We start from the raw sequence: 16,998 nt of genomic DNA on the forward strand, positions 1-16,998 counted from the left end.
GATTCGCATGAATTGGAACGATTCAGTTGTGCTCTGAAGAGTGATCTGAATGAAGATAGACCATTCCATCTTGTTCTGAGGTCATACCCGTTCCGTACTGCCATGTAGTATGATCCGTATGAAGTATTCGATATTGCACTTTGGATCGATTCGCATGAATGGGAACGATTCAGTTGTGCTCTGAATGAAGATAGACCATTCCTTCTTGCTCTGAGGTCATACCCGTTCCGTACTGCCATGTAGTATGATCCGTATGAAGTATTCGATATTGTACTTCGGATCGATTCGCATGAATGGGAACGATTCAGTTGTGCTCTGAATGAAGATAGACCATTCCTTCTTGCTCTGAGGTCATACCCGTTCCGTACTGCCATGTAGTATGATCCGTATGAAGTATTGGATATTGCACTTCGGATCGATTCGCATGAATGGGAACGATTCAGTTGTGCTCTGAATGAAGATAGACCATTCCTTCTTGCTCTGAGGTCATACCCGTTCCGTACTGCCATGTAGTATGATCCGTATGAAGTATTCGATATTGTACTTCGGATCGATTCGCATGAATGGGAACGATTCCGCTTTGCTCTGAAGAGTGATCTTTGCGGGGCAGTATGCTGGGGCTGAGCAGCTGGTTGAGGGTCCTCTGCTGAGGGTCCCGCTCTCCCCTGGGTTTGATCCTTCTTCTTGGTTTTCAGAGGATCAACTTTCTTGTTTTTCTTAAAAAGCTGCCCAATTGCCCCCTGCACACCCCTTTGGGGGGCAGTAATTTGGGGCTGTGTGGCTGGCTGGCGGTCCTCTTCTGAGGGTTCCACCGTCCCCTGTGTTTGATCCTCTTTGTTGCTGTTCAGAGGATCGATCTTCTTGTTTTTCTTCAGTAGATGCCTAATTGCCCCATGCACACCCCTTTGCGGGGCAGTAATTTGGGGCTGTGTGGCTGGTTGGGGGTCCTCTGCTGAGAGTTCCACCCTCGCCTGGGTTTGATCCCTCTTCAGAGGGTCATCCTTCTTGTTTTTCTTCAGTAGATGCCTAATTGCCCCATGAACACCCCTTCGTGGGGCAGTAATTTGGGGCTGTGTGGCTGGTTGGGGGTCCCCTGCTGAGAGTTCAACCCTCCCCTGTGTTTGATCCTCTTTGTTGCTGTTCAGAGGATCGATCTTCTTGTTTTTCTTCAGTAGATGTCTAATTGCCCCCTGCACACCCCTTCGCGGGGCAGTATGCTGGGGCTGTGTGGCTGGCTGGTGGTCCTCTTCTGAGGGTCCCCCTCTTATCTGGGTTTGATCCTCTTTGTTGCTGTTCAGAGGATCGATCTTCTTGTTTTTCTTCAGTAGATGCCTGATTGCCCCCTGCACTCCCCTTTGTGGGGCAGTATGCTGGGGCTGTGTGGCTGGCTGGCGGTCCTCTTCTGAGGGTTCCACCCTCCCCTGTGTTTGATCCTCTTTGTTGCTGTTCAGAGGATCGATCTTCTTGTTTTTCTTCAGTAGATGCCTAATTGCCCCCTGCACACCCCTTTGTGGGGCAGTAATTTGGGGCTGTGTGGCTGGTTGGGGGTCCCCTGCTGAGGGTCCCACCCTCCCCTGTGTTTGATCCTCTTTGTTGCTGTTCAGAGGATCGATCTTCTTGTTTTTCTTCAGTAGATGCCTAATTGCCCTATGCACACCCCTTTGTGGGGCAGTAATTTGGGGCTGTGTGGCTGGTTGGGGGTCCTCTTCTGAGGGTCCCACCCTCCCCTGTGTTTGATCCTCTTTGTTGCTGTTCAGAGGATCGATCTTCTTGTTTTTCTTCAGTAGGTGCCTAATTGCCCCCTGCACACCCCCTCGCGGGGCAGTATGCTGGGGCTGTGTGGCTTCCTGGCAATTCTCTATTATGAGTCCCGGTCTCTCCTGTGCTGGTTCCTCCAGGACTCTGTTCATATGACGGTTCATCAGTGATCGATAACCGGCGCTGAGGACAGAAAACACGAACGTCCTTCTCTCCCGCTGAGTTCTCTCACTCTGATCTCATCTCCTGGCAGATTCCTTATATGGGGTTCAGGCACTGTGACATCATCGTCACATAACTGCCAACTGCTGAGGCTGCAGCTGTATTGCCATGACAACGCCGTTCTGTTGCCATGACAACGCAGCTGTGTTTGCTCTCTCTGCTGCAGAAAAATAACAACACAAACATCAGTTACTGGGGGGGGGGGGGGAGGGGGGGGGGAATCACAAACACACCAGTCATTGGGGGGGGGGGGGGTTCCCTATTTCTGGTATATCTATATATATAAAACTCAACGTGTGTGTGTATGTATGTGTGTATGTATGTTCCAGCATCACGTCCAAACGGCTAAAGATATTAACATGAAACTTGGCACACATGTTACTTATATGTCAGCAACAAACATAGGATAGGTGGTTTAACCCTTACCCACCCACATTTGCCATGGTCGGGGTTTTCCTTTAAAGTCCCATTCAACTCTATGGGAAATACATGTTACTTCATAACTTCCAAACGGCTGTAGATATTTCCATAACACTTGGTCACATGTTACTTATATGTCCGCTTAAACTATAGGATAGTTCATTTATCCCTTAACTACCCCCATTTGTGAGGGTCGGGGTTTTGTTGCAAATCAATGGGAAATGTATGTTCCCACATAACTTCTGTACGCCTGGAGATATTTCAATAATACCTGCTACACATATTACTTATATGCCAAATAAAAATATATGACAGTTACATTAACCCTTACCTACACCCTTATATAAAAGATGGGTATATTTATATTACTAGGATTTTCCTCCCCAAAAGGTTAAGATAGGAAGACCGGGCAACGCCGGGTATTCAGCTAGTATATATATATATATATATCTTCCTCCATTCCTCACCATACACGGCTCTGATAGTTGGAAGGACAACTCCGCCATACACTGGATTTTATAATATTTTATACAAACATCATTGAATTCACTAACATGGGGGGGTAAATTTCCAAAAATCCGTTTTTGGGGGGGGGGGGATTTTACAAACATTAGTTATTGGGGGGGGGGATTCACTAACATGGGGGGGGGGTAAATTTCCCAAAATCCGTTTTATAGGGGGAGGGGGGGGGGTGAATTTACAAAAATCAGTTATTGGGGGAGGGGGGTGACAATAACTCCGCCATACAATGGATTTTATATTATTTTATACACAGAGGGAGCTTTCTTATGGGGAGGGGGTGTAATAATCACTGGGGGGGAGGGGGGTGTAATAATAACTGGGGGGGAGGGGGGTGTAATAATGACTGGGGGGGGATATTTTCTATATAAAGGTAAAAAGACTAAATGATGAAGTTTCCCTGACTTTCTACCCTGTTTCCCCAAAAATAAGACCTAGCGTTATTTTCCAGGAGGGCTGCAATATAAGCCCTACCCCGAAAATAAGCCCTAGTTAAAAATGCTTGTAAAATCCTATAATCCACTATATTACAGTAGTTTATAATGTACAATGTGTGCATTTCTGTAATATAATTGCGGGGAAGAGAGCTCCGGCAGGTAACAGAAGTGCAGAGTGGCGCTATAACAAATGTATTTGGCACAATTATATTACAGAAACGCACACATTGTACATTATATACTATTGTAATAGAGTGGATTATAGGATTGTACAAGCATTTTAACTCGGTTCACACTGGGGATTCCTGACAGGCAGGGAGGGAGAGAGAAGACAGCACATTACATGGTAAGACCTACCCTGAAAATAAGCCCTACTGTGTCTTTTGTTGGCATAATTAATATAAGACCCGGGCTTATTTTCGGGGAAACACGGTATTATGAAATATTGGGGATGAATAATCTCCATGGATCGGATGTCACTTCCTCTCTCACATTCTACAAATAAATGGGAGAACTTCACTGATTTCTTATTTTTTTTTTTCAAATATTTTATTGAGAATTTTCATAGGTAAATACAGAAAATAATACATGCACAAATCGTAAAATATGCATATTATATAAAACATTACACAGAAGACAAAATCGTGTGTTAAATAGATGAAGTCATTAGAGGACAAATGTAAGGAAAGAACAAGGAGAGGGGAGCGGAAGAAGGGAGGGGAGGGGGAAGGGGAAGGGGAGGGGAGAGAAAAAAAAGGGGGGGGGGGAGAAGGGGGAAAATTTCAAATGAGATGGAAAATGTATGCAATCCATCTGGTAAATATCCCTTATCGAGAAAGTAAAAGAAGGAGAGGGTGGAATAAAGCAATCTTATAAAGAAGCGGTCCTTATCGAATGAAATTCAGCGGAGTTCTTGAAAGATAACCAGCATGCCCATTTTTCGTAAAAGGTCTTTGGCGAATCTTTGGATTGAGAAATAAGCTCTTCCATTTCGGCTATGTACCCAATTTTGGTAAACCAATCCGAAATGGTAGGAGGTGAAGATTGTGTCCACCTGACAGGTACACAGAGTTTGGCGGCATTGATTAAGTGAAACATAAACGATTTTTTGTAGATGTATTGAGGTAGTGAGGAGTGGTGTAGCAAATATTGGGCAGCCGTGAAGTCAGGGGTATATGTTGTAATGTGAGAAATCAATCGATGGACTTCCTTCCAGAAGGGTTTGATCAGACCACACTGCCACCAAATGTGTAAGAGAGTGCCCTGAGCACGGTTACAACGCCAACATAATGGCGAAGTGCTTGCATCATATTTATGAATGATGGCAGGTGTCCTATACCATCTAGAGTACAATTTGTAATTCTTCTCCTGGGTCAATACATTCATGGATCCCTTATGCTGAAAAACATGTTCCCATTCCTCATCGGAGAGGGAGATGCCCACATCACTTTCCCATTTGGTTATGTCATTCTTGATGTCAAATGCTGTGAAAAAAGACGTGTATATTGCAGAAATCAGATGTTTTTTAGGAGAATCTTGGAGACATAAGGTCTCAAAAGTAGTTTTGCTTCTATACCATACGGAATTTGATCCAGCGCGACATAAAAATCGTTTGATTACCTCTCAGTTTTGCTATCAATCAATATTACTATGAAGAATTACATAGGATAAAGGGATTCTGCAATGATGTTCATTGTTTTGCTTGAGAATCCGTACTAGGTATGCTGTATCAGTAGGGATTTCCCGGGTTTTACTGAGTCTATGGGGTTCACCGCTAGGGGTGCAACGGATCAAAAAACTCACGGATCGGATCGATCCTCGGATCAGGAGTCACGGATCGGATAATTTTCGGATCAGCAAAAAAAAAGACAAATCTTGTTACACCCACCAGAGTTTTAGATTTCACAGTTCTTCTCAACACAAAACGGAGCTTATGTGCTTAAATACAGTGTTTGGAAATCCGACGGACTGTTTATTGCTAATGTGACAGAACACCTCTGATTTTCACATTTAAACAGTCCGTCAGATTTACAAATACTGTATTTAAGCGTATAAGCTCTGTTTTGTGTTGAAATAACTGCATCTCGCAATACTTATATGTGCAGCCAAGTGGAAGTCGCAGCCCCATGTACGAAAGTGTTGTCACCAGTTCCCTACTGTGACCTGAACTATCCCAATCATCAGATCCCTTTAGTGTCATTGATCGGCGGGCTGAGTGTCTAGTGAAAATCCCCCCTAAGTGCTCAGTCCATACAGATCCCCCCGATCGCCTCCTCTCTCTTCCCTGGCAAGCAGCAGGACGCCTGGTGCGGCGGCAGCGGCTCCCCGTGTGGATTCCTCAAGGTGCAGCATGGAGCTCATCGCTGGGCTGTTAGGAGTCAATGACATATTGAGCTCAAGTGCCCACAAACTTCCGAGGAGCAGCCTGCATCCCCCGCGCCGGGTGGACCTCGATGGCCGCCGCTTCGATAGCTAGGCCAAAGCCGCGGCCTTTCCTATGGACCAGGAGGCCCGTGGATCGCCGTGTGTCCCGACCCGAAGGTGCTGATCCGTACGGATCAGTTGCACCCCTAGTGACAATACTTGATGTGTTCCCACTGTCATATGGCATTCTTGTGCCACAGTGCCTACACACCGTCACGGTTTTATCCACTAACCTCTTTCCTTCATCATTATATTAGACAGGGAAGCCAAAATGCTCCCATACAGGGGATTTAAATCCTACTTTATAGAACATTTTCACTTTTGTGTTTGTTCACATTTATAGCTACTGTGTCACTTAAGATTTTTCTTTTGTTTGTTTGTGTGCCTTAATATTACCACCCAGGTATATTTACCATTAGCACTTAGAGTTATTATTATAGCTCTGTTATTTATTTATGATCGTTTTCACGGAGTTTGTTTACCCTAAACTCTAATTTTGGAGGTCACATCCTCATAACCAATTAGTGGTTATATTTATATAGTTTTGGCGCTACGTTTTTTCTTTTTGTCTGTTTACATTTATCCACTGGTGTGTTGGCTGCCTATTCTACACACTTAGATTTGTTTAGCGCAATATATTCTTTTTAAAAGGGGATTTAAATGACGCAGGGCATTCAAGCTCCTCCGTTCGCCATGACCACGCTGTGTGTGTGTGTGTGGACTGAACATGCGCAAATTATTATTATTTTTTCTTTTTTAGAAAACAATCCTCGGATCACGTGTGTGCGGTTCGGATCAATCTTTTTCGGTTCGGATCACGGATCAATGACGATCCGTTGCACCCCTATTCACCGCTAATACCTTCACTCATGGACACCTGCACGGCTCTGGAACTTTCTGTTTTTTTCCGGAGATGCTTGGCCAGTCCTGTTCAGTACGTGGCTCCAATAGCACCTGAGGCTTATGTTTTCTTTTTTTTTTTTCTTTTTTCCGGCACAGTGTGTCCCCATCAGGGGTGTCGGAAATAGGCTTTTCGGTTAAGTGAATAGCTCAATGCTATGATTTTATTTTTTCCACTATTACAGAATGATTCACCCAGGGTTGGATAGGTTAACTTATTTAATGATGGGTGAGAGTCAAGGTATTAGTGCTATTTATTTATTTCTTATTTATATTTATTTTTGGTTAATCTATGCCTCTATTTATCCTATGCTATGTTATCTATTTCAAATGAATTGTATGTATTTCTTCTTGCTCCAGATTGTTCCGGAGAAACTAAAATGTACAATGATAATCTTTAACCACTTTAGCCCCGGGCCTGTTTTTCAGAGTCGGTGTTTACGAGACAAAACCATTTTTTTTTTGCTAGAAAATTACTTAAAACCCCCAAACATTATATATTTTTTTTTCTAACACCCTAGAGAATAAAATGGAAGTCATTGCAATACTTTTTGTCACACCGTATTTGCGCAGCGGTCTTACAAGCGCACTTTTTTTGGAAAAAATTCACTTTTTTAAATGAAAAAATAAGACAACAATAAATTTGGCCCAATTTTTTTATATATTGTGAAAGATAATGTTACGCCGAGTAAAATGATACCCAACATGTCACGCTTGAAAATTGCGCCCGCTCGTGGCATGGCGTCAAACTTTTACCCTTAAAAATCTTGATAGGCGACGTTTAAAAAATTCTACAGGTTGCATTTTTTGAGTTACAGAGTAGGCCTAAGGCTAAAATTATTGCTCTCGCTCTAACGATCGCGGCGATACCTCACTTGTGTGATTTGAATACCGTTTTCATATGTCGGCGCTACTCGCGTATACGTTCGCTTCTACGCGCGAGCTCGACGGGGCGCTTTAAAAAAATTTTTTTTTGCTTTTCGCATTTATTTTTATTTATTTTAGAATTTTTAACACTGAAAAAAAAAAAAAAAAAATGATCACTTTTATTCCTATTACAAGGAATGTAAACATCCCTTGTAATAGAAAAAAGCATGACAGGTCCTCTTAAATATGAGATCTGGGGTCAAAAAGACCTCAGATCTCATATTTGGGCTTAAATGCAAAAAAAAAAAAAAATTTGGAAATGTAATTTTTTCAAATGACAAAAAAAAAAAATGTTTCTTTAAGAGGCTGGGCGGGACAGACGTTTTGACGTCACTTCCGCCCAGCAGAGCTATGGGGACGGGCGAAGGAGATTTTTCCTTCAGTCTCGTCCCCGCTCAGCTGCCGGATGGTCGCGATCTCCTCCGCCGCTACCGACGGCTCCGGTAAGCGGCGGAGGGCGCGGGAGAGCGGCGGGAGGGGGGGGGGGCCCTCTCCCGCCACCGATAACGGCGAATTCGCCGCGGAGACCGCCATTATCGTTAACACGGCCGCCCACAGAAGAGATGAATATCTCGATTGTGGCAGCAGCTGCTACCGTTACCGAGATATTCATCTCTAAAGTGAGGACGTATAACGACGGTGGGCGGTCGGCAAGTGGTTAATAAACTTCTTTTAAAATAAAAAAAAATAAAAAAATCGTTTGATCTGATCATATCCAGAAGGATGCATAACAGTGTCAGGGTGGGAGAGCCTAAAAGAATCGAGAGTAAGAACAACACCTTTGTTGAAAAAGGTTTCTGCTCTAATCGAACCGACGCGTGTAGAACCAGAAACGTTAACCGAATGTCTTGAGGAAATCTCTGGGTTTAAAAGCAGAGGAGTAAGAGGACCATATATGGAGGAAAAATTTAATTTTTTACAGAGAGTCCTAAGAATTTGCAAGGTAGAACCCACCAGAGGGTGAGAGCAAGCGACAGGTGGGATTTTTCGTGCATTAATCCAAGGTAAGTGGATCAGAGGGAAAATAGGAGATGAGGAAGCACCTTCTAATTCGACCCAGGCCTTGGTATGAGTATGTAAGTGCCAATCCAAAATGCGAGTCATGTGGCAAGCCCAGTAATATTTTTGTACATCAGGTAGTCCTATACCCCTCATCAGTTTGGGAATAACGAGCTTGTCCCATTTAACACGAGGTTGTTTCAGATTCCAAATACATTTTGTACACATGCGTCTAAAGTCATTGAAAAAAGTAGTCGGAATCCTAATGGGTATAGTTTGTAGCAAATAGAGAATTCTGACGAGAATATTCATTTTGACGACATCAGCTCTCCCGAAGCAGGAAAAAAAAAAACTTATCCCAAGCTAACAAGTCATTCTTGATAATCTTGAGCAAAGGCAGGAAATTTGCATCTTAACCAGTTCCCGACCCCCGCATGTACATATACGTCCACAATATGGCACGTACAGGCACATGGGCGTACACGTACGTCCTCGCCTATTAGCGGGTGGGGGGTCCGATCGGGACCCCCCCCGCTACATGCGGAGGTCGGGTCCGCTCGGGGAGCGATCCGGGACCACGGCGCGGCTATTTGTTTATAGCCGCTCCGTCGCGATCGCTCCCCGGAGCTGAAGAACGGGGAGAGCCGTGTGTAAACACGGCTTCCCCGTCCTTCACTATGGCGGCGCATCGATCGCGTCATTCCCTTTATAGGGAAGACACGATCGATGACGTCATTCCTACAGCCACACCCCCCTACAGTTGTAAACACATACTAGGTGCACCCTAACTCCTACAGCGCCACCTGTGGTTAACTCCCAAACTGCAACTGTCATTTTCACAATAAAGAATGCAATTTAAATGCATTTTTTGCTGTGAAAATGACAATGGTCCCAAAAATGTGTCAAACTTGTCCGAAGTGTCCGCCATAATGTCGCAGTCACGAAAAAAAATGCTGATCGCCGCCATTAGTAGTAAAAAAAAAAAAAATTTATAAAAATGCAATAAAATTATCCCCTATTTTGTAAACACTATAAATTTTGCGCAAACCAATCGATAAACGCTTATTGCGATTTTTTTTTGTAAAAATAGGTAGAAGAATACGTATCGGCCTAAACTGAAGAAAAAAAATGTTTTTATATATGTTTTTGGGGGATATTTATTACAGCAAAAAGTAAAAAATATTGCATTTTTTTCAAAATTGTCGCTCTATTTTTGTTTATAGCGCAAAAACTAAAAACCACAGATGTGATCAAATACCACCAAAAGAAAGCTCTATTTGTGGGGGGAAAAAGGACGCCAATTTTGTTTGGGAGCCACGTCGCACGACCGCGCAATTGTCTGTTAAAGCGACGCAGTCCCGAACTGTAAAAACACCTTGGGTCTTTAGGCTGCATATTGGTCCGGGGCTTAACTGGATAAAGATCTTTTATATTTGGAGTCAATTTAATTCCTAGATAAGTCAAAGAGTCCTCTCCCCAGTGAAAAGGAAAATTTGATTTACATAAGGACACCGTAGCATCAGATAAAGAAATGTTCAAGGCCGTGGATTTAGCAAAATTAATTTTAAGATTTGAAAGCAAACTGAAGAGGGAGAAATCTTTCAAGTTGGGGATAGTCACTATGGGATTCGAGAGAAAGAGAAGAATGTCATCAGCAAATGCAGCAAGTTTATAATTCTTCCTCTCAATCTCAAGACCAACTATGTCTTGATTACTCCTAAGTCTATTAACCACTTGGGATCCGCCTGCCGTCAATTGACGGCTACAGTGCGGATCCCAATCTCCAAACTGCCGTCAATTGACGTCCGCCCCTTAGGGCGGTCCCCGCGCGCGCTCCAGAGCGCGCTGCGGGGAAAATCTGTGTTGGCCGTGTCCCTCGGACACAGCCGATTACAGATCGCCGCGAACGGCCAATCAGAGTGGCTGTTTGCGATGCGATCTGTGCGGCCAATGAGAGATGATCTCATATGTAAACATATGCGATCATCTCTCATTGCCGTTTTACACAGAGACAGCGGTGCTGTCTCTGGAGAGGAGACCGATCTGTGTCCCTTGTACATAGAGACATAGATCGGTCACCCCCCAGTCACCCCCCCCCACCTACAGTTAGAACACTATATAGGACACACATTTAACCCCTTCCTCACCCCCTAGTGTTAACCCCTTCAATGCCAGTCACATTTATACTGTAATTAGTGCATATTTATAGCACTGATCGCAGTATAAATGTGAATGGCGCCAAAAATGTGTCCGATGTGTCCGCCATAACGTCGCAGTCCCATTAAAAATCGCAGATCGCCGCCATTTCTAGTAAAAAAAAATAATTAAAAAATAATAATTCTGTCCCCTATTTTGTAAGCGCTATAACTTTTGCGCAAACCAGTCGCTTATTGCGATTTTTTTTTACCAAAAATATGTAGAAGAATACGTATCGGCCTAAACTGAGAAAAAAAAATGTTTTTTTTTTTTTTAAATTGGGATATTTATTATAGCAAGAAGTAAAAAATATTGTATTTTTTTCAAAATTGTCTCACTTTTTTGTTTATAGCGCAAAAAATAAAAACCGCACAGGCGATCAAATACCACCAAAAGAAAGCTCTACTTGTGGGGAAAAAAGGACGTCAATTTTGCCACGTCGCACGACCGCGCAATTGTTAGTTAAAGCGATGCAGTGCCGAAAGCTGAAATTCCACCTGGGCAGGAGGGGGGTATATGTGCCCGGTAAGGAAGGGGTTAAGCATAGGTTCTAAGAGAAGGACAAAAATAATAGGGGACAAAGGGCATCCCTGACGCGTTCCGTTGGACACAGAGAAGGCTTCCGACAGACAACCATTCACTTTAATTTTTGCTGTGGGAGAAGAGTAAAGCATAAGAATAAGATTGAGTAAACGTTCTCCAAGTCCCAGTGCTTTTAGGGCTTCACTCATATAGTCCCACGCTATTCTGTCGAAAGCCTTCTCTGCGTCAAGGGAGAGAAAAAAACCTGGAACTCTAGATTTTGAGAGCCAATGTTGTATATTTATTGCCTTAATAGTATTATCTCTCGCCTCCCTGCCTGGGATGAAGCCCACCTGATCTAGAGAGATAATCTTAGGTAGTAAGGGGAGTAGGCGGTTAGCAATAATTTTAGCATACAGCTTAACGTCGACATTTAAAAGTGAAATGGGCCTGTAGTTAGAAACTAGGGAGGTATCCTTCTTAGGTTTGGGAATCATGGTGATATGTGCCTCTAAAATATGCCAATGTACGTTAAATCTGTATTGAGACTTATTCTTCAATAAACCGTTTGTAAACAAAATAAAATATCTTTAGTGAAAGGGGACGAAGAGGGGATATTGTTAAATTTCTTATTTTTTTAATTCATGAAATCTTTAAAAAAAAATAATAATAAGTCTGTGATGTCATTTCCTGTGATCTTTCCTCTTTGTGTTTTGTAGTCTGGAGGTGATGAAGAAGAGACTGGTGAAGGTGAGATGTGATCCGTGTTCCCCTCCCCCCACATGTAATGTAACACCGCCGGGGGGAGGGGGGGCAATACCTCCATACCTCTATACCTGCCATACCTCTATACCTACCATACCTCTATACGTCCCGTACCCTCCATACTATCCATACCTCTATACCTCCCGTACCTCTATACCTCTATACCTGCCGTACCTCTATACCTCTATACCTGCCGTACCTCTATACCTCCTGTACCCTCCATACCTCTATACCTCCCGTTCCTCCATACCATCCATACCTCTATACCTCCCATACCTGAACGTCCTGTATATATGAATTGGGGTGGAATTCGGGGTCTGTGATGGGCACATTGAACGGTAGGATTTGAGGTCCTGAGACGGATCTCTGACGTTTCCTTCTCTCTCTGCAGAACAAGCTCTTCCCACAAGCCATTTCCTATCTACAGAAGACATTCCAAGTGCGAAGACCCAGCAGCTCCATCCTACTGAGCCGGTGAGTCCGTCCCGGTGCAACCCTCCCAGTGCAACCCCCCCCCCCCCCCCCCCCCCCCGGTACAACCCTCCCGGTACAACCCTCCCGGTGCAATCTGTAACGGCTACCCAAGTAGTGTGAGGGTCTCAGCCGTTGGAGACGTCCTTTTCCCTGGCAAAATGCGATATGCAAGTACCGCCGGTATATCCCATCGAACGCCCTTCCAAGAAACGAGACGGGCTACGTTTGAAGGGTCAAGCAGACTCACTTTATTTGCCACATTTTTCCTCCTTATATCTGGTTACAACTGTACAGAAACAAATGACACCCCCCCCCCCCCAGGGGGGACTTAGGGGGACTTAATACACACACTTTGAAACAATGACACTCCCTTGAGCCAATCAGCCGCTAGCCGTTTTGGCTCCTTAACTTGATCAGACAATAGAATTCAATTAACCTTTAAAACAATTATCACTCACACATAATCCCCCTCAGCAGACACCTCACAGGGGGGCTGTTTACCTCCACAGAGAGAGTTCATTAGCTATGCGAAGGGAACATTAGCATTCAGCAATGAAAGAGACTTGTCCAATTAACCCTTTGAGCTCAGAATACAATGTGGTACATCCAATTGTGACAAGCCATGCAGTTCCTTGTAGTCCTCATGAAGATTATAACTGTCCCGGCAGCATAGTCCATGATCCGTTACACAATCCTCCCGTTACAACCCTCCCCAGTACAACCCTCCCGGTACAACCCTCCCGGTACAACCTCCCGGTACAACCCTCCCCAGTACAACCCCCCCGGTACAACCCTCCCCAGTACAACCCTCCCGGTACAACCCTCCCGGTACCACCCTCCCAGTACAACCCCCCCCGGTACAACCCTCCCGGTACAACCCCCCCCGGTACGACCCTCCCAGTACAACCCCCCCGGTACAACCCTCCCCGGTACAACCCTCCCAGTACAACCCTCCCGGTACAACCCTCCCGGTACAACCCCCCCCCGGTACAACCCAACCCCCCCCCGGTACAACCCTCCCGGTACAACCCCCCCCCCGGTACAACCCTCCCGGTACAGCCCTCCCCAATCTGTCTTGGGCAAGACGGTGCAAATTTCTTTCTAACAGGGGAGTCCCTCCTGACGAGCGGTTGTCTTTTCACATAACGACACACACCTGGTTAAAGCGGAGCTCCACCCACTCATCGGAACCCTCCCCAGGGGGGAGGGGGTGCAGACACCTGTCTAAAGACAGGTATTTGCACCCACTTCCGGCCACAACGGGCAGACTGCGGGCATTCCGTCACCTCCCGTCCCCCCCCCCCCCCCCCCCCCGTTGTGTTCTGGAAACACTCGGCTCCCAGTACACAGCGGGAGCCAATCGGCAGGCGTAGCACAACTCGCGCATGCGCCGTAGGGAACCGGGCAGTGAAGCCGGAGCGCTTCACTTCCTGGTTCCCTCACCGAGGATGGCGGGGGGGTTGGGCAGCAGGGTGACAAGTGATCCCTCCTCCTCTGCTGTGGACGGCGCTGGACTCCAGGACAGGTAAGTGTCCTAATATTAAATGTCAGCAGCTGCAGGATTTGTATCTGCTGGCTTTTAATATTTTTTCCGGCAGACATTCGCTTTAAGGTGTTTTTCTCCTGACTTCATAACACCCGTCCAGGTCCTGGACAAAGGGGAGGGGCAGGAGGGGTGGCTGCCCGGGGCGCAATGCTTTACTATAGGGATGGGGGGCACCTTCTCCTGTTACAAGGCTGACAGTGACAAGCGAGAGAATGCTAGGCATAGGATCCACTAAGCTTGCCCATCATGAGCGGGGGAGAGGGGTGTAGTTTGGCATCTTACCCCCGGGCGCTGGATGAACTTGTCCTGGCACTGCACCCATCACCCCCGAAAGGGGAGCATTGAATGTGTCAAAGATTGTGTATGGCCAATTTGTCTGGAATTAAAGCGAAATATAATAATGAATGCAGGTATGCACAGCACCAGAATCCGCCGTACAGCAGAACTCAGACTGGGAGAGGGATGGACAGAGCCAAGCTAGCTTTCCTGCAGTGCACATGTGTTGAGAGGGAACTTACTGATAAATGAAGAGGGCAGCTTTCACATTATTTGCTGATCTTTTGTGTTCTCTTCCGGCTGACTGAAGGCAATGTGCAAACAATCAATACCTGAAGAAGAAGTCGGATCCTCACAGATACTGTCATGGCGCCTGCGCTCAGCGCACACGGTGCGGCCCGGTCATCGTCCCGGAGGAACATCTTCAGGTGATTGAGTCTCTTCTCTTCCTGCTCTCTTTATATTACAATTCTTACTAATGTGGGGGAGACTCGGGGTGATGAGTGTAATGTGGGGGAGACTCGGGGTGATGAGTGTAATGTGGGGGAGACTCGGGGTGATGAGTGTAATGTGTGAGAGACTCGGGGTGATGAGTGTAATGTGGGGGATTCGGGGTGATGAGTGTAATGTGGGGGAGACTCGGGGTGATGAGTGTAATGTGGGGGAGACTCGGGGTGATGAGTGTAATGTGGGGGATTCGGGGTGATGAGTGTAATGTGGGGGAGATTCGGGGTGATGAGTGTAATGTGGGGGAGACTCGGGGTGATGAGTGTAATGTGTGAGAGACTCGGGGTGATGAGTGTAATGTGTGAGAGACTCGGGGTGATGAGTGTAATGTGGGGGAGACTCGGGGTGATGAGTGTAATGTGGGGGAGACTCGGGGTGATGAGTGTAATGTGGGAGATTCGGGGTGATGAGTGTAATGTGGGGGAGACTCGGGGTGATGAGTGTAATGTGGGGGAGACTCGGGGTGATGAGTGTAATGTGGGGGAGACTCGGGGTGATGAGTGTAATGTGGGAGACTCGGGGTGATGAGTGTAATGTGGGGGAGACTCGGGGTGATGAGTGTAATGTGTGAGAGACTCGGGGTGATGAGTGTAATGTGGGGGAGATTCGGGGTGATGAGTGTAATGTGTGGGAGACTCGGGGTGATGAGTGTAATGTGTGGAGACTCGGGGTGATGAGTGTAATGTGGGGGAGACTCGGGGTGATGAGTGTAATGTGGGGGATTCGGGGTGATGAGTGTAATGTGGGAGACTCGGGGTGATGAGTGTAATGTGTGGGAGACTCGGGGTGATGAGTGTAATGTGGGGGAGACTCGGGGTGATGAGTGTAATGTGGGGGAGACTCGGGGTGATGAGTGTAATGTGGGGGAGATTCGGGGTGATGAGTGTAATGTGGGGAGACTCGGGGTGATGAGTGTAATGTGTGGAGATTCGGGGTGATGAGTGTAATGTAGGGGAGACTCGGGGTGATGAGCGTAATGTGGGGGAGACTCGGGGTGATGAGTGTAATGTGGGGGATTCGGGGTGATGAGTGTAATGTGGGGGAGACTCGGGGTGATGAGTGTAATGTGGGAGACTCGGGGTGATGAGTATAATGTGGGGGAGACTCGGGGTGATGAGTGTAATGTGGGAGAGACTCGGGGTGATGAGTGTAATGTGGGGGAGACTCGGGGTGATGAGTGTAATGTGGGGGAGACTCGGGGTGATGAGTGTAATGTAGGGGAGACTCGGGTTGATGAGTGTAATGTGGGGGAGACTCGGGGTGATGAGTGTAATGTGGGAGAGACTCGGGGTGATGAGTGTAATGTGGGGGAGATTCTGGGTGATGAGTGTAATGTGGGGGAGAGTCGGGGTGATGAGTGTAATGTGGGAGATTCGGGGTGATGAGTGTAATGTGGGGGAGACTCGGGGTGATGAGTGTAATGTGGGGGAGACTCGGGGTGATGAGTGTAATGTGGGAGATTCGGGGTGATGAGTGTAATGTGTGAGAGACTCGGGGTGATGAGTGTAATGTGGGGGAGACTCGGGGTGACGAGTGTAATGTGGGAGACTCGGGGTGATGAGTGTAATGTGTGAGAGACTCGGGGTGATGAGTGTAATGTGTTGGGGATTCGGGGTGATGAGTGTAATGTGTGGGGGATTCGGGGTGATGAGTGTAATGTGTGAGAGATTCGGGGTGATGAGTGTAATGTGTGAGAGACTCGGGGTGATGAGTGTAATGTGGGGGAGACTCGGGGTGACGAGTGTAATGTGGGAGACTCGGGGTGATGAGTGTAATGTGTGAGAGACTCGGGGTGATGAGTGTAATGTGTTGGGGATTCGGGGTGATGAGTGTAATGTGTGGGGGATTCGGGGTGATGAGTGTAATGTGTGAGAGATTCGGGGTGATGAGTGTAATGTGTGAGAGACTCGGGGTGATGAGTGTAATGTGGGGGAGAGTCGGGGTGATGAGTGTAATGTGGGGGAGACTCGGGGTGATGAGTGTAATGTGGGAGATTCGGGGTGATGAGTGTAATGTGGAGACTCGGGGTGATGAGTGTAATGTGGGGGAGACTCGGGGTGATGAGTGTAATGTGGGGGAGACTCGGGGTGATGAGTGTAATGTGGG

At 46.4% G+C, this 16,998-nt stretch overlaps 1 protein-coding gene across 1 annotated transcript in view; it reads left to right on the top strand.

Annotated features, from left to right (window-relative positions):
* The window catches only part of LMLN (leishmanolysin like peptidase), an 81,087-nt gene that overhangs the window by 21,022 nt on the left and 43,067 nt on the right, over positions 1–16,998 (top strand). The window contains exons 3-5 of the mRNA XM_040358319.1: positions 12,044–12,074; positions 12,481–12,563; positions 14,696–14,813. Of these exons, the coding sequence (XP_040214253.1) occupies positions 12,044–12,074; positions 12,481–12,563; positions 14,696–14,813 (232 nt within the window). The remainder of the gene's footprint in view (positions 1–12,043; positions 12,075–12,480; positions 12,564–14,695; positions 14,814–16,998) is intronic.

Source organism: Rana temporaria, chromosome 6 (genome assembly GCF_905171775.1).
Source record: "Rana temporaria chromosome 6, aRanTem1.1, whole genome shotgun sequence".
Classification (NCBI taxonomy): Eukaryota; Metazoa; Chordata; class Amphibia; order Anura; family Ranidae; genus Rana; species Rana temporaria.